This window comes from Physella acuta, unplaced genomic scaffold (genome assembly GCF_028476545.2).
Source record: "Physella acuta isolate Inbredline_101_S28 unplaced genomic scaffold, ASM2847654v3 ptg002552l, whole genome shotgun sequence".
Taxonomy (NCBI): Eukaryota; Metazoa; Mollusca; class Gastropoda; family Physidae; genus Physella; species Physella acuta.
Genome location: NW_026734018.1, coordinates 1 through 21,853, shown reverse-complemented (window position 1 = coordinate 21,853; position 21,853 = coordinate 1). Strand labels below are relative to the sequence as shown.

General features: G+C 37.1%; 1 protein-coding gene across 1 annotated transcript; it reads left to right on the top strand.

The window, feature by feature from the left end:
• The first annotated feature begins 12 nt into the window (after window positions 1–12).
• Window positions 13–8,306, top strand: LOC131933564 (crooked neck-like protein 1). The gene is made up of 16 exons (XM_059290289.1): window positions 13–134; window positions 1,108–1,197; window positions 1,393–1,455; window positions 1,605–1,696; window positions 1,806–1,889; window positions 2,033–2,151; window positions 2,440–2,562; window positions 4,425–4,603; window positions 4,990–5,151; window positions 5,367–5,495; window positions 5,633–5,845; window positions 6,015–6,161; window positions 6,288–6,482; window positions 6,872–7,027; window positions 7,267–7,359; window positions 7,617–8,306. The coding sequence occupies exons 1-16, from the start codon at window positions 87–89 to the stop codon at window positions 7,755–7,757; spliced, it is 2,034 nt and encodes a 677-aa protein (XP_059146272.1). The 5' UTR covers window positions 13–86; the 3' UTR covers window positions 7,758–8,306.
• The last annotated feature ends 13,547 nt before the right edge of the window (window positions 8,307–21,853 follow it).

Here is a 21,853-nt window from a genome sequence, read left to right as displayed (position 1 = left end):
CGTTCATGAAACTTAAACTTCCGGTTTAATTTGGATGTTTATGTCTTCGAAACGTTTACACAAGTTCTTCATCTAACCAGTTAAAAATGGAGACTACAAGCGATGGAAAAATCAAAATGCCTAGAGTGGCTAAGGTAAACATTTTTTAAACTGACAGCTTTAGTTGCATTTTATTTTTTAGTACTAGATCTAAATCTACTAACAAAACTATAAAAGAAAATTCGACTCACTAATTTCATGACCTGTTATCGATAGGATGGACTGAGGCCACTAATGCCTGACTAAGCCGAGTCTCAGTCGGATAGTTTGGATAACTTGTATTTGTTTGTAGCTGAACAAAACAATAACAAAAATAGTGTTTTGTTCTTAATTATTTCACATCCAGTTATTAAATTAAGAACCATTTTACATCAGAGTCACATATCCCCACTTTCCCTTGCCTTGAATCTTGAAAAGATTTTCTTTTGAAAAATTTAAATTTTGGCAAAAAATATTCAGCAGTTCCAGAATTTATTTGAAATAAAATGAAGGTATTTATCCAGCCATTGTCTGTATTTGTTAACACTAGTTGTAAAGTAAGTTTAGCAAGCTAAGATGGGTTAGTAACGGTTAGTTCCATGCACGTGAAACAAAGGAAGTTGACCTATTAAGCACAGTTACATGAATTAACAACAGTTCTCCCCCCCCCCCCCCCATTGGTTATATATTTTTAATACAAATTCATCTTCAACAGTCTACTGTGAATTAGTTTATTCTTACTCTGCTTTAAAAGTCTACACTTAAACGATTATGTACAAGGTATTTAACAAAGGGATAGTCCATAAATTACATGCTTTTTAAGCTATCCCCACAATAACACAAAAAGCAAGACCCTCCCTTAAAAGGAAACCACACTATGAACCATTTGGTTTGGGTTCTCAGTTATATAAAAAAAAACATTTAAACATAGATCTAGAAACTAACATGCATTTCATGTTCATCACAATTGTATAGTAAAGGGTAACCTAAAATATCTTGTTAGGCCTATAGGATTTGAAAAAAAATTAACTTTCTGAAATGCCTTTTAATAGTATTTTTAATTATTGCTCAATTTTGTTGTTTTTGCAGGTCAAAAATAAAATGGCAGCCCCTGTTCAAATAACAGCGGAGCAGCTATTGAGAGAAGCCAAGGAGAGAGAACTTGAGCTGGTGCCCCCAGTAAGTTTTTATAATATATTTTAATGAAACTGTGGGACAAAGTAACAAAACATTATTCAAAAAATAATTTTTTTTTACTATATCTTTAGTTTTCAAATTTTGACAAATACATGTGTTATTGTCTTTTTATTTATATTTTTAAAAAAGAAAGTAAGCTATGTGTTTAATCTTTTGAAATATATTTTTGGTGTTTAGCCTCCCAAGCAGAAGATTTCAGACCCTGATGAGCTTGCTGACTATCGCATGAGGAAACGAAAGGTAAATATTTTTTCCAAGATGTTTCTATTTCTCGACTTAGCACCCTTTGAATTAATGTTCCCTTAAAGGATCAAAACCATAGATAGGGAAACATTAGATAAAAGCTAACTAGCTTGGAGATGACTCTGTAAATATGTATTTGTTCTCAGATGTTTGAAGATAACATTAGAAAAAACAGATCTGTCATGACCAATTGGATCAAATATGCCCAGTGGGAAGAAAGTCAGAAAGAAATTCAAAGGTGAGTCACTTAATATTATTTTTGCAAGTCTTCGAAATCCGTTTTGATGTTAGGTAATGTAAATCAAATATACTGTTTTAAAGAAACATTTTTAAAAATTCTAATTTAGGGCAAGATCAATATGGGAGAGAACCCTGGATGTGGATCATAGGAACATCACTGTCTGGTTGAAATATGCTGAAATGGAGATGAGGTTAGATTTTCATCTTTTTATTTTTTCATTAGTTTCATAGAAAATGGTTTTATTATGATACAGTTTTTATATAAAAAAAGAAAAATATTTTTTCTTCAGTCTTGTTAGAGAAATCTAGTACATTTTTATTGTTTGCTTTTTAGGTGTCGCCAAATCAACCATGCACGTAACATCTGGAATAGGGCTGTGATGGTTCTGCCAAGGGCAAATCAGTTTTGGTATAAATTTACTTATATGGAAGAAATGCTTGGCAACACTGCAGGTGGGGCTCCAATTGTTTTTGTGTCATTTTTTTTTCAGTCTTTCCTTTTAAATGACTGCAACAGTTTGGTATTTCTATTAAAGTTATAAAACTTTTTTCAACTTTGAATACATTAAACCAAAAAAATGCAGAATTTTTATGTAAATGAAAGATCTCAGTTTTACTTGCATTAACTACAAAGTGACATTATTGTGAAAATTAATTTATTAAATGAATAATTTGATTGGTAATTTGGGGATCTGGGCTAATTAATTAACTACAGCAATCAACATATTTTACATCATGTAGGAGCTAGACAAGCTTTTGAGCGCTGGATGGAATGGGAACCAGAGGAACAAGCCTGGCACTCGTACATCAATTTTGAACTTCGCTACAAAGAACTTGACAGGGCCAGAGCTATTTATGAGAGATATATCCTTTATTTGCTGTTTTATTTGAAGTCTACAGTTGTATTAGTTTGCTATAGAGCTGATGTTAAGGGAGGAAACTTGTGTGGATGCAATTTTTGGGCATTCTTGATATTTTTTTTAATGGGAAAGACATCTGTTTTATGATTTACTTAAGAGAATCTGTGTCTAATAGATGATTTCAGTATGATTATCGGCACCCCGTCAAAAGAGCGCACGACAAAAGAGCGCAGACAAAAGAGCGCCGACATAAGAGCGCACTCATTTCCCGACAAAAGAGCGCCGACATAAGAGCGCAAACTAAAAATTGAAAAACCAGATTTAATAAATAGGAACATGAAAATTAACTCAGATCAGAAGGCATCGTTTGATGTAAAATCTTTATTCTTTCATTAAAAAACCAATTGTTCAGTTTCTTTAACTAAAAAACTGGTATAATCAACGTGAAGTTCAATTATTCAAAACGCAATCTAATAACACATACACAGATTTTAAATGTTAGGCCTAAAGTGAGAATATCAACTGAAATGAAATGTAACAAAATGAAAATACGTTCAAATTAATAAACCGTTTCTATATAGTTGCATTTATATTGCTATGATGTGGGCTATACCTCGTAGGTAGTCCACCATTGGATTATTAGAATAGGTTGAAGCAATTCCCTGCAATCTTCGGTACAGCTGAACATAATTGTTCTTTGAAGCATCTGGTTTTTTATCTAGATGACTTTCCTGTTCAATTTCGATGTGATCTCGTTACATACGAAACTGGTTGATCAATTAAAAACGGAAGGATGATTGCAATCTACCGTTTGTTGGAATGCGCGATGCGGTAGATTTTCAGCGACACGATTATGGACATTCCAAATAGCAAGAGCCTTGTTATTAATCAAAGCATAGAAGATTACTGGTGCAACTCTAAAAGTTCCATCCACAAACCAATGTTCATTTTACTGTAGACAATAGATATTATCCACTGTTCCGAACATCATCATTCTGTAAACGTCAGTCGGTCCGAAATCCCAAAAAGACGAAATTTTGCACTCTTGTTGTCGTTTGAAGAAGTTCAGGAATTGTTATCTCTGAAACGTTCTGGGGATTTGGTTATTCCAGTTGCTTGTGTTTTCTCTGTCTTTCTATTGCTCGTGGTGAAGCGACGTATGCCGACAAATGAGGTGCTACTTCCATCGAGAATTCCTTCTCTGGCTTGTATAATCTGCGTTGGTTTTTCCACCCCTTCCACTGCCCGTTTTCGTATAGCCGAAACAACTTTCGCTGCTTCGTTTTTAGCCGGATCAGGAGTGTGATTGTGTTTTGATGATGACATAACAACATCGTTCAGCATTTTTATCCGTCCTCGGCACCCATCTTTCTTGCAGTATCTCCATGTCGTACTTCCATCAGCATTTACTCTCTCCTTTCGATATCTGTAGCCTTCGACCAATATAATAACCTTCCCTTTCTGTGATTCGATCTTCTCCATGTTACTTGGGTTAGAACTATTTTCAAACTGCATTCATAACATATTAACCATAATATATAAATAAACACGTCGTTTTATCGTACCGCGGATTGTTTAATTAAAACAAGTGTTAACCATGTCATATTCGTTTAGCGTACAACGTGTGTTTTTTTTAAATTGGCTGCGCTCTTATGTCGGCGCTCTTTTGTCTGCGCTCTTATGTCGGCGCTCTTTTGTCGGCGCTCTTTTGTCTGCGCTCTTTTGTCTGCGCTCTTATGTCGGCGCTCTTTTGTCGCGCGCTCTTTTGACGGGTCACCATGATTATCATCTTGTAATACTTTTTTTTTCTTGTGTTTGCATTTTTTTTACCTACACGTCAGCTTTTTTATCCTTAACTGTCTTCACTTGTCCTCGTTCACCCTGAGGTAAAAAACTGGATTAAATATGCGAAGTTTGAAGAGAAAAATGGCTACGTCAACAGTGCTAGGTCCATCTACGAGAGAGCTGTGGAGTTTTTTGGGGAGGATAACATCAGTGAGCAACTTTTGGTTGCGTTTGCTAAGTTTGAGGAAAGTCAGAGGGAGGTAAGGCATTGCTACCATTCAACATAGTCAGTGTTTTAGTATACACAGGGATTAGAAAAGCCCAGCATTCATTTCTTTTTGTATCCAGTGGTTCTTCTTTATAATAAAAGTTGCTGTAGGTGACTTCTAATTCTAAGGGCATTGTTGTATAGTTTGCATGTTTGTTAAACATTCATATGCTAATGTACAGCCCAAATAGCAGTCCGACTAAACAATTGAGATGTATCCAACTTCTCTTACAATTAAATACATTTAAAGCATTCTTGAATGATGATTGAAGCTGTATTGCACATTACAGTGAAAGTGAAAAAGAATAGTTAAACATATACTACCTTGTTACCTGCTTTATTTCAAGCCTAATCTAGATTGATTAACATGTTGTTTAGCATGAAAGAGCAAGGGTTGTGTATAAGTATGCTTTGGATCACCTGCCTAAGGAGCGCTGTGAAGAGGTTTATAAACACTACACTATTCATGAGAAGAAGTTTGGAAGTCGAGCAGCTATTGAAGATGTAATTGTTAACAAAAGAAGGTTCAAATATGAGGAGGTAAGCTGTATTAATTTCCGTTAACTTATTTGTAGTATACTTGTTTTGTTATATGTTATGTTATGTATTTATAAATATATTTGGTACCCTAGTCTAAATATTTAAAAGACATTTGTTTATGATACACTTTTTGGTGTGTATTTTATTTTATCTTCACTAGACTTTTTTATTGAGTAGAAATTGTTGTTTGACGATAAGAAAAACTATTTTTACAGGAAGTCAAGGCTAACCCTATGAATTATGATGCCTGGTTTGATTATTTACGTCTGCTGGAATCTGATGGCAACCTTGAGCAAGTCAGGGACACCTATGAAAGGGCTATAGCTAACATTCCACCCTCGCAGGTATGAAAACAAAAGTTTTACCAGAGGTTAAAAATTGTTGGTCATCAGTTACTAAGATTAATATTCAATACCTCATTTATAAATTATATGCCACAATGTCTTAGTTTACTTAGAAGTAAAGTTTTTTTCATTGCCAGGTGAAAAGACATTGGCGCAGGTATATTTACCTGTGGATCAACTATGCTTTGTATGAGGAACTGGAGGCTAAAGATGCAGATAGAACAAGAGAAGTGTACAAGGCCTGCTTAGACATTATACCTCATAAGAAGTTCACATTTGCTAAAATTTGGTTGATGTTTGCTCAGTTTGAAATTAGGCAGAAAAACTTAAGTGGAGCTAGAAAAGTTCTTGTAAGTTATGTAGCAATAAGTTACACAAAGTTTTTTTTAGACATTTGCATTTAAAAATTTGTAACAACATGCAGACAGTAAAAATTTAAATCCTGCGCTATCTTATAATTGATTGTTACATTTATTGATAGCAAATTATCAGCTATTTTTAAATTCTTATACATTGTAGGGAACAGCAATTGGCAAATGCCCAAAGAGCAAACTCTTTAGGGGCTACATCGACCTGGAGCTTCAGCTAAGAGAGTTTGATAGATGCCGGATGCTGTACCAAAAGTTTTTAGAGTTTAGTCCTGAAAATTGTACCACCTGGATGAAGGTAAGTCAAATAATATAAAAAAAAATTCTTTGGTTACATTTTTGTACTTCTGATAACTATAAATGTTAGTTGTAAAATTGTGCTCGCACTGTATTAACGTTGGACTGTTTTCTTGTTTTGTTCCAGTATGCTGAGCTGGAGACTATACTTGGTGATATTGAGAGAGCGCGGGCTATACTGGAGCTGGCCATCAATCAATCACGTCTGGATATGCCTGAGGTTCTTTGGAAAGCTTACATAGATTTTGAGGTGGATCAAGAAGAATATGACAATGCTCGCAAGCTTTACAGGCGATTGTTACAGAGGACACAGCATGTGAAAGTAAATAAATTTTTAAATGTTTATATCTCTTTCTTTATATTTGTTTATGTTTATATTATCTTGCATTAAATTTAGTTTTGAATTTGTGTGCTGATATCTCTTAGGTAGTTTTTATTATATCAGCACAGTTATTTAAAAACCAGTTTCCATGTCCTTTGGACATTTTAACCATCAATTCAAGTGCAGAAATCAAGCAGCTAGTATTTGTGTGAATTTCCCTATAAATAAATGTCTAGAAAAATGAGCAATTTAAAACATGACCATACATCAATAGGTCATTTCATTGAAATTCTGTTCCTCTGCATCTTAATTAAACAATAAGTTTATATTTTGTTTTTTACCATTGTGCATCCTGTTGTTAATTGTGTCCATATTATTTTTTCTTCCAGGTCTGGATCAGTTTTGCTAGGTTTGAGTTGTCAGTACCCGAAGAAACTGCCTTACAGAAGTCCAGGGAGGTTTATAAAGAAGCCAACAAGGCTCTGAAGAATGCGCAGGACAAAGAAGAGCGTTTGCTGTTGCTGGAGTCATGGCAAGCTCTTGAGGTTGGTGGACTTAGTTCATTGTCTGATAGATTTTATCTTTCAGCATTATATATTTTATATATATTCTTATATTTAATCCTGTGAGGTCGCTGAAGAGCAACAAGGCTTCTGTTATACTTATCAAATATACTCTTGGTGGCTATGTTCAGTCAGGCCCATGAAAGCCTGCAGACCGTGCTTGGCATTCTACAGTCCTCTATTGCTGTGTGAATCTAGAAGCTTTGTTATTTGTTTTTTAGGAGGAGGCTGGGGATGATCAGTCCAAACAACAGGTTGAAAAACTTATGCCACAGAAAGTCAAGAAAAGAAAGAAGATTCAAACAGACGATGGGGTGAGGATCTTTTGTCTTTCATTAGTATTTTGTTTGCCCGATCAAAAATTTATTGGAAATATTTTATAAATAATTATTAAGAACCATCTTTTGCTGCCATAAAGTGTGAATCACCTACCATTTTACCAGTAAATCAAAATCAAAACACCATTTTTTACCTTACATTATTTTTAAATCACCAATTCAGTCTTAATCTTTTTTTTTATAATTATCATTAACATTAAAATAAATACTATATATTTTTTTAAATTACTTAGTTGGATGCAGGATGGGAAGAGTACTTTGATTACATCTTCCCTGATGAAGAATCTGCTAAACCTAACCTTAAACTACTTGCCCTGGCCAAGAAATGGAAGGAAAGCAAGGAGACAAATAATGAGGAAGACATGAGTAGTTGACACGATCGGTCCCGTTTTTTTTCTGTGGAATGTAGACCAGCGCCAGTTTTGGCAGATGCCAAAATACTTCAAGGAATTGCTAGATGCGGCTACTGCCTGAGCTGCTAATACTTAATCCAGATTATGGATGAGTAGAATCTATTATTTTGTGCGATTATAACAGAAGTAAGTTACTAAACAAATTTAAAACTCATTTCCAAGGATATGGGTTCTAATGCTCCCAAGTGAACAAGTATAAATTTGACAATATATTTCTTGTTGTAATGAGTTAGAAGCCAGTTTTTTTAGCCATTTGAAACTCAGTACTTCATAATTAGAGCCAAACTGCTTCTGGTATTTGAATCTGAAATTTTCATTAGTCAAATAATGTGTAAAATGTCCATTCATCGTTTTTAAAGCAGACCTGAAAGGGAAGCTTCAAAGTAAGGGAAATAACTACTGCAACATAAAACTCATATGTAAATGTCATAGGATCATGCACCTTCTGCGTGTTTTTATTGTATCTTTTCATCTTGTTATAATGTATGTAAATAAAGTCAAAATCAAGTTTAAAAACAATTTTTTTTCTTTGTTATTTAACAACTGCACCCACAATTTGACTTTCGTAACTAGTTTCGTTGCAACATTAATTGTACATGAACTTTGGTAATTGAAATTCCAACCTACATCCTATGTTCATGTACTGAGTTCAGCTGAAGTCAAGGTAAGGCAGTTTAAACATGTGGCTACCTGATGCACTGTAAAGACTTCTAGTTCTGAATGGTAGGGGTCAGCATTGAGCTCTAACCCACTGACCTTTCCTGTAAACATTACACCTTATGACTTCCTGCTCAACTTTATTTAAACTACAAAATATTTCTGTGTCTTTTGTCATTCTTGTTTTTCTCTAACCAACTAAATCCTCTTTATGACATGGTGTCATTAATGTCTGACTTTAATTTTTTTTCTGTGGTTTCCATGGTTACAGATTTAAAAAAAATAATTGAATTAGTCGTGGCATTAAGTTGACACCGATGTAAAGTGCTCACTTTAATTAGTGTAGTAATTGGGAAAAGTCTAATAGCAATGTCAGATTGAATTGAATCAAATCTGAAACTAATTTTGAAACTTAGCATCATAGGTAAAAATCTGATTCCGTAACTGAGCTCAGAGATATAACTATTCCAAGTCCAAATGTACCAAAATTTTCTGCTAACAGTTTTGATAAGAGCTAAATTTAAAATATTACCTTGAAATTAAAAAATTTCTACCTGGAAATGGCATGGATTGTTAAGGAATAGGCCTGTGTGGCTTACTGAAATCTAAAGGTACACATATTATTAACAAAAGGCTTAAGAGGTTTTCACAAACCTTACCTACTGATTTTATACAGATTGAAACAATCTATGAGATATCGTGAGTTAATTGTTAATACCAGTTCTGTTCATATTAAATTCTTGAAACTACTAACAATGAAGGATCACAAACTTTTCTCCATCTGTAAGGTTAAATGAGGCTGTTTTTATCTTGTGCCAGATATACTGTGGAACATTAGATACAGAAGGTTTGCTCCTATGTAATTAGTGACAGATATTTAAAACCAGAAAAAAACATACAATGACAGCCCTTGTTAAAATATGTTCAATACTCTTAGTAAAATACATATAAAAAACAGTTAATCAAAAGTTGTCGCAAACGATATACAGTTTATCTACATCAGGGGTCTCCAAACTACGGCCCGCGGGCCGGATGCGGCCCGCGAGGTCCTCTCATCCGGCCCGCTAAGATCATTTTGTCCACGGAAAAAAAAGGATTGTTGGGGGTGGCTGAGGAACTATGCCCAGAAAATTTAAAACAATTGCCCGCCATGTTACAGAAATTGGTGAAAACTGTGTAACTCAAATCGCGAAAAATGCAAGAAAGTTTCGCCATGCTTCAATTGCAATGGATGAGTCGCTGGACAGCTGTTCCGCCTCTCAACTGCTTGTGTTCATTAGAGGTGTGGAAGAATACATGAACATAACACAAGAGCTGGCTTCCCTACAAAACATGTATTACACTGTTACCGGAGAGGATATTCAATTAGTAAAAAAAAAACATTTGCTGATTATAACTTGGACTAAACTACCCTCAGTTACCTGGCAATTCATGGATGAAAGAACATGAGAGCATAAAGAAAGGCTTGGTTGGACAAGCAAATGAGAAAAACATTCTACACATTAAATTTGTATATATTTCTATTAGTTCATTGGAGGTTGGGGGTAGACGTTCTTCGGGGAAAGTGTGGGCGGGGGGTGGGGGGGGGGGAGTCCCCCCAAAGAGATGCCTGAAAGAAACTGGCCCCCGAACTGATATTTGATAGTTAATGCGGCCCTCGGGCTGAAAAGTTTGGAGACCCCTGATCTACATGATGAGTAGATCCAGTTGAATCTACACTTGTGTCACCGGTGTTGGTTCAAAGTAGCCCTGGCAGTAAATGCTATACCATTCACCTACATACTAACATGTATGTGATGTTAACATTAGTAAGACAATAATAAACGGTTATTAATGGCATAAAATATGCATGATTATTATTGTTACTGTATGAGTAGGTTTCATTTCTCTCTTAACTCTCTATCTTGTTTGTCACATTCCAATTCTGCTGTAGATCCCTGGACTTGATTATATTATTATGTCGTATGTAGCCCTATAGCTCTAGATCTACCTATTTAAAACACATTCCTTGTTTCTTTTCTTACAGCTTTCTTAAAATGTTAACATACCGTTAACATTTTATGCCCATGAAATATCTTATCTTACCTCAACAAAAATATTACAGAAAATGATTACCCAGTCTAAGGGAGTTAATTTTAAACGTTCTATAACCAAAACATGTAGCCCATTATTCTAATAGAATTACCTCCCCTGCTTGGTTTCCAATACATGCACAAGGTAAGTAACTCAAGGAGGCATTCGTCAAGTTTACCATTCGCATTATTAACTCATTACACACACTGTTACCTGCCAATAACTAATAGGTTTTTAGACACGTTTGGCCCAAATTGAATTAGATACATCTTTATTTTAAGAGCACTAGGCAAGACGTGTTCGAGTTAAATGACATAAGTTGACGCTAATGATTACAACACGTTGATTGGTGAACACAGCCCTCGGAAGACGAGTTCCTAATGAATGGGATACAGAAGGAAATTATGGGATAGCGTGTGATACAGAAGGAAATTATGGGATGGCGCGTGATACAGAAGGAAATTATGGGATGGTGTGTTATACTGAAGGAAATTATGGGATGACGCGTGATACAGAAGGAAATTAGTACTCAACATCAAAAGATAACATAAAGTATTGAAAAGTTAAAACTAACAATTCTATGGCATATATTAACATGGACACATAGACACTCGATAAAAATTATATATAAAAAATGCATAATCATACATATTCATATCTTTATAGATATAATTATAATCATGCACACAAACACACACACACACACACACACACATATATATATACTAGCTGTCCCGGCCAGGCCCTGCTCTGGCTTCTGTGAAAAACCTTTCTGTTAAAGAACATTACCTGTGTGTTTAGTAATCATCATAAAACCGGCATTGCCCACCCAAACCACAACCAACCAAAGCAACAAAACGCAAACATAACGCTAACACAATTACAAATACAAACGAAAACAAAAACCTAACAACAAACCCAACCACAATCACAAACACCAATACAAACACAAAGAAAAAACAAACAAAAAAGCAATCGAAAACAAAAACCTAACAACAAACCCAACCACAACCACAAACACCAATACGAACACAAAGAAAAAAACAAACGAAAAAGCAAACGAAAACAAACCAAATCCAAACGCAAAACCAACCACAAACACAAACCCAAAGAAAAAAACACAAACGAAAACGAAAAAAGAAAGAACAAAAAACCAAATCAAAACGCAACCACTAACGCAAACCCAACCTAAACACAAAGAAAACACTAACGCGAACATAAACGCAAAGTGCTCACAGTCTAGCCCGGGGCAGAATCGCCTGTTTCAGCTTAATAATCGACTATATTACCCCAACTTATTCATAGTCTTTTGCACTCACTTAAACGAACGTAGGTACCAAACCAAACCAAATGAACAATTATAATACTCCAAGCTTATTCGTAAAATACCTACAACATTTGCACTTGATCAATCCCCGCTAATTATGTAATTATTTTTTTCCCAACACCAAAACAAAATAATAAAAAGTAAATTCTTTTCCACTAACGCAGGGGTCGGCAACCTGCGGCTCGCGAGCCGCATGCGGCTCTTTTAATATCAAGATGCGGCTCTCCAGCTCCTTGCACAAATACTAATAATCTTAATAAAAAAATAAAATATTTTAAACAAAAAAAATGTTAGTGGCTCTTTAAAACAAGGGAAATTTTGAAAATTGTAACTTTTGGCTCTTCCGCTTCAAAAGGTTGCCGACCCCTGCACTAACGCAATGTTTTATAAAGGGAAGTAATTGTGTTTCCCTAATTTATCAAAGGGAAGTAAGTGCTAAAGGACTAAATATAAATAATTTTCAGACATAATTAGAATTTTTGTTATTTTTTTTAAATTGTGTTTACTGAATATGCCGACAATTATTACTATCAGTTTGAAAAATGAAAATTATTTCCCAACACTTTCAATAGTAATTTTTTAACTCATAATTTTAGAATTTAGACTATGAGCACGGTAATAGTCTAACACTTAAATCCATAGAAGTATGTCAACGACAAACAAACTTATAACATACAGAATTGAGCTTTATATTATACTAGCCGTCCCGGCCAGGCCCTGCTCTGGCTTCTGTGAAAAACCTTTCTGTTAAAGACCATTACCTGTGTGTTTAGTAATCATCATAAACCCGGCATTGCCCACCCAAACCACAACCAACCAAAAACAACAAAACGCAAACATAACGCTAACACAATTACAAATACAAACGAAAACAAAAACTTAACAACAAACACAACCACACCCACAAACACCAATACAAACACAAAGAAAAAAACAAACAAAAAAGCAAACGAAAACAAAAACCTAACAACAAACCCAACCACAAACACCAATACCAACAAAAAAAATCAACGAAAAAAGCAAACGAAAACAAACCAAATCCAAACGCAAAACCAACCAAAAACACAAATACAAACCCAAACAAAAAAAAAACACAAACAAAAACGAAAAAAGAAAGAACAAAAACGAACCAAATTAAAACGCAACCACTAACGCAAACCCACCTAAACACAAAGAAAACACTAACGCGAACATAAACGCCCGGGGCGGAATCACCTGTTTTAGCTTAATGAACGACTATAGTACCCCAACTTATTCACAGTCTTTTGCACTCACTTAAACGAACGCGCCTGCTTCAATTTAATAAACAATTTTAATACTCCAAGCTTATCCGTAAAATACCTACAACATTTGCACTTGATCAATCCCCGCTAATTATGTAATTATTTTTTTTCCCAACACCAAAACAAAGTAATTAAAAAGTAAATTATTTTCACGGAATGCAATGGTTTTTTATAAAGGGAAGTAATTGTGTTTTTCCTAATTTATCAAAGGGAAGTAAGTGCTATAGGACTAAATAAAGACATAATTAGAATTTTTGTAAAAGATGATATTTTTTTTAAAACTTGTGTTCAATGAACATGCCGACAATTATTACTATAATTTGAAAAATGAAAATTATTTCCCAACACTTTCAATGGTAATTTTTTAGCTCATAAATTTAGACAAATGCGCACGATAATTTTTCTAACACTTAAAATCGTACAATTCCAACGACATACAAATGCGTTACATACAGAACTGAGCTTTATATATTAGATATATATATATATATATATATATATATATATATATATATATATATATATATATATATATATATATATATATATATATATATATCAGGTGTCTCTTCACCCACTCTGCCCAGAAGCATGACTACCGCCCTCCCCGACCATCAAAATATATAGGCCCCTGTACTTCAACCAGTGTCCCCACCCCCCAGAGAGAAAATTATGTCTGGCTTATGGGGTACTCATACACTGGGATTCTAAGGCCATAACCTGGGATTCTAAGCCCATAAACTGGGATTCTAAGGCCATAACCTGGGATTCTAAGCCCATAAACTGGGATTCTAAGGCCATAACCTGGGATTCTAAGCCCATAAACTGGGATTCTAAGACCATAACCTGGGATTCTAAGGCCATAAACTGGGATTCTAAGGCCATAACCTGGGATTCTAAGGCCATAACCTGGGATTCTAAGGCCATAAACTGGGATTCTAAGGCCATAACCTGGGATTCTAAGGCCAGTTAATTTTATTTACAAAAATTTGACCCTCGTTTTGTATCTGAATTTTCTTAAAAAACATAGCCTGATTCATGGCACCAGAGGTGTTTGAACCTCGAGCCTTGAGACCAGCCGTCCATTACACGACCCCATCCATGGAGGTAAACAATGGCTTAAGGTCCAAGTTATCTCGAACACGAAGTCTGTCTACAGAAGATCGTACAGGAACAAGATTTATTTTGTAACATAAGTAGGGGGTGGGAGGGTCTAAGATGAAATAAGTCTCGACCAATGTCAAGGCCGAGACGACTGACCCTTGTGTACGACGGAATCCTGGGTGGTTATCTTGACGAGAACCTGCTGTAGGGGCGACGGGCAATAACGACCCATAAATATCTTCTCTAACCGTTGCTGCTAACTGGGGGAGATGGTGGTGGTGGGACGACCCACATCAACGTAAATAACTAACACAGATAAGTACCCACCCCACCCCAGCCCCCACTACCAACATCAGCCTATCGAAGCCACTTACCTTTTCCCGTCCAAGTTTTTTCAAGGCATATTGCGACACCATTAACCAGCGTGAGCACGTGGGGGATGCAGACGTGAGTTATGGTAAAGAGAGTAGATGAATGTCCCGCCCACCCCTCTCCACACATACCACTTACAATTCATGAAGTAGCCTAGGGGCTATAATTAGTTACTGCCTCTGGTAATGAACGAGCACTCTTAAAGCCCTTAAATTTTAAAACGTTATCTCCCTTCAAAAGCGGTTTACCTTAAAATATCTGAGTATCGCTAGTAATGTTTATATTTATTTTTGTTATTAACACAACCAGTTCTGAAGTAAATACATGCTTCTATAAAAACACAAATTTATTTGATATTGATTACATTTCTATTTTAGGACTAGATCTATGTACCTTCTTAAAATTAGATTTTTTTACACTATCCCAAAATAATCATAATTAAAATTTTAATACCACCTTTTGGCGATTGATTATCTATTTATCAGCTTTGTAACTCTTTCAGGATCAATATCTATTTTCTTTGATTTTTTTTCTGTGGTCATAACTTTCACATAGCCATTGTAAATAGAACGTCAGTAATGTTTTTATTTTAATTTTTAAAAATTAAAATCTTATTATTTACATAATCCACTTTGGTTAAATTGGACTGTAATCAGATGCGTAGCGAAGGTAGGGGCCGGGGGGTGGGTACATATGTCCCCGGGCGCCGTCCCTAGGGGCGCCAAAATGGGTTTGAAAAAAAAAAATTAAAAGCTCATTTTAGCTGCAGTTTTGAATTATAAATATAAAAAAACATAATGGGGGGGGGGGGGCGCCAAATTGAAAGTTTGTCCCAGGGCGTTGAGAGGGGTCGCTACGCCTCTGTCTATAATTATGTTATTTAGGTAAACCGTAGTTATATTTTACCAATCTGAATACTGGCGAGGGGTGGGGAAGGGGGGAGGGGGGAGCGGAGACTGGTCTCTAAAACTAACTCCAATGCTTTGATTTAGGGTTTCTGCACTTTATGATGGACAGGTAATTTAAAAAAATTAATTAATTAAATAAGCTTTCCATGGCATCAAAAAGATCTGGTGCAGACTGTGTGGGGATGAGGGTGACTGGTTACCAGCCACAGCCACCCACCATTCGATTGTATGATCCACTACAACCACTAAAACAAAATATATAAAGTCTTGATGTAATATTCACAAGGGACCGGATCGTTTCTATTACGAGGGCACCACTCAAGATTAATTTGCCCTTGCATCAAGTTTTTTTTTTAAAGTATGAATTTAAAAAAAAAACGGAAGTCTGTTTCAATAAAGTTTTTTTATCAAGTGTTCAAACTTGAGATCCTTAATAAGACTTCCTCGATATAGTACTCAGAAAAATGCTCTTCTGTAGTTTAATGGTTCGTTTCGGTGTATAGTTTTAACAAACGAAACAGTTTGGCGGTTCTTTTCACTTGAGGTCTGTTCAAACCGATTTACCTGCCTTGATTCGCTTCGCAACATCTTGAATGAATGTTAGCCTATAGAACATTAAGCGCGAGTAATTGGCATTCGCCATTAATCTTTTTAAAGCACCCCTGAAAGTAGGGAAGAAAAAATTGTTTATTAATGTGCCAGCTAGTTTGGGCTCGGTTTTTTTTTTATACATGTGCATACAGACACGCACGAAAACGAGGCTGTGTGTTTGTGCTTGGGATTTCATACTGCTGTAAACTGCTCTGTGATCGCGATACTAAACTCAAACAACATTACGTCTGGCCAGACGAAGGGAAAGACAACTACGGTGTGTCTGTTTTAACGGAGGAAAAGACAACCGTGTAGGTGGTCCAAACTTATTTCCCTTGATAGGAAAACCAAACACCGAGGAGGGGAAGGGGGTTATTAAGCCCCTGATTCTTGAAGCGCAGGGCTCTCGTTTAGCTGATGGCAGTGATTCTCAAGATTTTCAAAGGGCTCGTTAAAATATTTTTAAAATACTATCTTAATGGGAAGTTATTTCCCCTTAAAAAAACATGTTACAGGGTCAGTTTCAGGAATAAGGATCGTACACAAATTGTAGAATACAAAAGGGGTTAGAGTTAGTTTATTTTGATTTTTTTTTTGTATTGTGTGATTTTGAAAGGGGTAGTATGGAACACATTTTATATCATTGCTCTGTTATGCTCTCTTTACGAAGACCGTCGCTGTTCGGTTAGAATGGGGGAGTATTTTAGTTAGACAGAGATGGTTGAGGGTGGACAAAGACAGTTACTGTTTTGTTAGACAGAGACAGTTGCTGTTGGGGTGGAGAGAGACAGTTGCTGTTGGGGTGGAGAGAGTTGCTGTTGGGGTGGAGACAGTTGCTGTTGGGGTGGAGAGAGACATTTGCTGTTGGGGTGGAGACAGTTGCTGTTCTGTAAGCCGAAGACAGCTAATGTTCTATTAGACAGAAAGAATTGTTTTCCTGCTACACTAAAACGTTGAAAGACGTTGTAGTGTTTGAGCAGAGACTGGGCCTCGTTAAGTCAGAGTCGGTTAAAGTCACATAATCCGATGAACTCTGCTTCACCTAGCCTACTGGCCAACCCGTTTGTATTTTCAATTTATAGATTAAAATTTACATCGTAGGTTAAATACAAGTCTCTTCGACCACCTAGATCGACAATGGTGGTGTTTCTTAATAAGATTTGTATAACCTTGACTAAAAGCATTTGATGTTTCGACCGGAAGCCTTCGTCAGAGTACTAATGGTATACCTGCATTGGAGATGTTTGACCATCTCACACCTTCATTGTCCAACCTGTCGAGTTTCGACACTGTCGATTTTGGACCCCGCCGAGTTTCGATCCTCGGATGTCTTATGAGCATGGCAGAATTCATACATTGTAAAAACGCAGGTATGGTGTTCCAAAGCCAGTTTATAATAGTGCAATAAACCCGTGGTGTTCAATGTTCCCTCTAAGAAGTTAAAACTTTTGAACAAAATATATTTTAAGTTCGCTGTGCTAAAAATTACTTATTCGAGAATATATACACACCCCTTATGTCGTGCTGATTAATATCTAACAACAAGTAACCCAACCCTAACACTAACCAAACCCTTTAACTGGCCTAAACGTGTTGTGTGGTACGGCTAAGTAAACAGCCCCCACTTCTAAACAAACATAACCGTAAAACATCAAATAAACGAGCCATTGTTTAATACAAGAAACGTCAGCTTACACCAGCGCGCACATTAAAACTTTTGAACTAACAAAGTAAACTTCACTCAGTCAACATGGTGCGCACCAGCCACCGGCTTTTAAGGACGGTGCGAAAGTGACATTTTTTAACCCCCTCCCCCCTTCACCCGACAATTTGCTTGAACAGCTCTGAGGTGTAAATCCTTACGTGGGAGTGCTGGGACGCAGGACTTGGCGCCAATACGTCACAGTTCGGACTTGAACTTAGTTTGGTTTGTTGTTGTAATTAGCATTCGTTCGTTAATAGAACCTTTTAAAATTCACACGTCTTATAATTATTATTGTGTGATATTTTTATTTTTTAAATCGATTAACGTACATTCAATTAACGAAAAACTTCCAAAATCCATTCCTCTAATTGGGTATGGTTTTTTTTTTTAATTTGACGCTCACAAAATGGCAATCGCCCATTAACCGTATTACCCCGTATAGTCGTTTTTTCAATCGCTGATGTCGCCAAATTCTCAACCCAAACGCAAGTGCAGTGGTTGTTTCTGTTAAACTACTAAGCCTAGACCGTATTGAAGTTTTTAGCATTAGCCCTAACTCAAAGCTACGTCTCATCAAAGCCGGATGTGAAGTATCAAGTAAAATTCCCTTTTCAAATCCGACGGTCCATTGGGCAAGTAGAGTTCATCTGCTTTTGTAACCTTGACATGTGATAGTTTGATCAGCACTATACCCACCCATTTTTACTCTCCCTAACGTGAGTTAGGTACCCATCAGAGCTGGGTTGACTCTGGGACGTTCCACTGACGAACCCGGATTCGAACTCAGGACTTTCGGGTTAGCAGTCTCGAGCTGTACTGTATTAGAGTATCATACACGCCTGTTATGTCCAATTATATTGACACAATGATATTGGCATGTTGCCGTGTAAGAAACCTTGTTGAGAGAACTAATGTGGTAATAGAAAGATCTTTAAGGCTATGTTTATGTCTTTGTGTGGGGGTCGTTGTGCATATGTGTATACAATGTGTGAAACGCTCGAGCCCTTGTATGTGTACGTGTGTGTGTTTGCGTGTGAATGCACGTTCGCGAGAGCTTGTGAGTAATTGTGTTCTTATGAAAAAAAATTCTGGGAAAATGCACTCGACAAAACAAAACATGTCTACAAGCAAAGGTTACTATAACAAACGGGTTCTTCCTTAATAATATAATGTAAGGTCTACTGAATTTGAAGAAAAAAAGATTCCCTTTATCTATTGACACATTCATGTTTTTTTCAAGAAGTTATTCTAATTTAAGCCCTTAACTTAAGGTTTTATTTTGTATATGTACATTTATCGGATTCTTTCTTTTTAATATTTTAAATGTCTTTTAAACCATAGTAAAAAATAAAAAAAAGCTGTCCTTCACTAGTTTAAATGGTTATACCTTCTACCAATCGCATTGAGAATCTAAAGTGTTTTTTTTATATCTCAACCCCAAATGACATATTAACTGCTTCGAAATCGAATTCCGATGCACATAGCGATAGTAGTATAGCTTTTATCAATAAAGATTATAAATAATATAACGATTATATATTCTTGTGGCTTGCGCGCGGGGTGCGTGGTAAGATTTAGGTTAAATGCGAAAGACGAGGAAAATAAATGTCCCATTGTCACGCTCACCCTTGCGTGCGCGTCAACATATTCCAACACCCATTGTCCATTTTATGGCAGTACTCAAAGAACCTCAACTCTTGTACTAGGCCTGGATTATCTCCCGTGACGATATACCGCCGGTTCTTATTTATTCAGCGGCGCCCTGCGTCTGTTTGGACTGGCGCAGAACGCGAGGGTGCATGGAAGGCACCAGACGTTCCTGGCGCGAAGGTTCGGTGTCGTCATTGGCCCCAGCAGATGGCGGTCCTTGCTTTCTGCTTGCTGTCCTGTTGTCCTGGATGAGCAGGCGCAAGATGTAAACAAAACAGCAGCAAAAGTATGTAGATTGTGATGACGCAAGTCAGCATAACTTAACCCTTCTCACCACAATGACATACATCTTGGCATAATTGTGGTAGTAATATTTCAAATTTTAATTTTTTAAAAATTTTTAATATAATAATGATTGACTTATCTATCGTAATCCTTGCGACTTTTTTTTGTACGAAAATTTGCAGTGGAGATTGTAGTGGGTGGTGAGAGGGGGGGGGGGACAATTAGGAAAGTGACAATGTTAACTACTGTTTTTTTTTTTAAATACAAAAAATAATGAAAAATACTCAAATACTGTTTAGAATTACGACTCTTACAGTGGGAGAGGGGAGTGGGTGGTGGTGGGGGAGGGGGCAATTAGGAAAGTGACAATGTTAACTAGGCTACTTTTTTAAATTGCGAAAATAAGGAAAAATACACATAGACCTATGCTGTTTAGAATTACGACTGTTAAGTGGGAGAGGGGAGTGGGTGGTGGTGGGGGGGGGGGGGCAATTAGGAAGTGACAATTAACTAAGGAAAAATACACATATGCTGTTTAGAATTACGACTGTTAAAGTGGGAGGGGGGGGGGGGTGGGGGGGGAGGGCATCGAATGGGTGGGAAAATTGGACGATATTTTACAGAGTAGGGGCCTAAGCCAAGTGACAATATGGCCAGTCAGAATTATTTATTTGTGTGGCGAAGAATCGGGTGTTGGGGTGGGGGGGGGGGTGGAGGGTGGGCGGTGAAACTATGTGACGAAGTGTGATGAAAGATGGTAAGTAAACACAGAACTTAGAAAACCAGTTAGGTTCATGTCCTAGTTAAAAGTGAAAGTATGGTAGATAAATGAATGCGTTATGGGTGATACAGAGGCGTAGCGACCCTTCCCGGCGCCCGGGGACAAACTTTTCCATTTGCAACCCCCCTCGAGATTTCGATTAGCACCCCCAACCCCCCCCTCAAACTTTCGATTTGCACCCCCCCCCCTCGAAGATTTCCATTAGCACCCCCCCCTCAAACTTTCTATTAGCACCCCCCCCCCTCAAACTTTCGATTTGCACCCCACTCAACCTTTCAATATATTTCTCCAACCCATTTTGGGCGCCCCCTAAGGTCGGCGCCCCGGGGATATATGTCCCCCCCCCCCCGCCCCCCCCTCTCGCTACGCTACTGGGGTGATACAATAACACCGTGTTTTAAATCCAGTAACGTTGACAATTCTTCTATTGATGCATAGCCTAGTAGCAAACGACAGTACGGTTATCTCGCCTGCTCGTTTTCGTTTTACCGCGATGAAAGTCAAGGACTGTCAGATGGAAAATGGAACGGCGTGGTTCGGCTGTAGAGCGCACCACTGCCTAGCCGAAAGTCTTGAGTCCTGGTTCCGAACTCGAGTCCATGGGGACATCTTTAAGTCAAGCTGGACAAAGACCCTTACCACACTAGCCTTTGATATGCTGAGGTCACTGAAACAGATATGTTCTGCGTTGCTCGCGCTGTACACTGAAAAACGTGAAGGAAAAATACAAGAGCAGAGTTTCTTCCAGGCATCTCCACCCCCCCCCCCCCGAACGAAATGAAATTTATATAGAAAATATATACTTTTAACAGTGTCCCGCCCCCCCCCCCGAAGAAAGTCTACCGTTCTCCCCCCCCCCCCCCGAAAATTTTAAGTGCCCCCCCCCCCCCCCTCCCCCGAAGAAAAAAGTCTGGAAGGAACACTGTGCAAGAGAGAATACAATGCTAACCGTATTATACCGATGACGGACGAATATGTACCCGTTTAACGGAAATGGTATTTTTCTTTTCAACACTAACATGTCAATTATCTCGAGTTTCTTTAAAAACTAATACTGACCTTTTAGAAATAAATACTTTTGCGTCCAAAGGTTTTTAGCGCAATTTCCTTACAGGAATTGCGATTATTAACTCGTCATTTCTGGATGGATGGATGGATGGGTGTGCACAGCTTTGAGTCGTATCTCCTCCTCAACGAAGCAAGTATCGAGGACTAGTTCCAAAAGCAAATATGTTAAGCAAATTCCGAGGATGATTGTGGGCCAAAAGAATTCCCCGGAATTCCTTCCTGGATTTCCCGGAAAAGCAAAAAAAAAAAAATC

Excerpts from the sequence above, each read along its gene's own strand:
- LOC131933564 (XM_059290289.1), top strand. The coding sequence starts at position 87 with ATGGAGACTACAAGCGATGGAAAAATCAAAATGCCTAGAGTGGCTAAG. Across the intron at positions 2,152-2,439 it reads AATGCTTGGCAACACTGCAG|GAGCTAGACAAGCTTTTGAG; the intron begins GTGGGGCTCCAA and ends TACATCATGTAG. Across the intron at positions 7,028-7,266 it reads AGTCATGGCAAGCTCTTGAG|GAGGAGGCTGGGGATGATCA; the intron begins GTTGGTGGACTT and ends TTTGTTTTTTAG.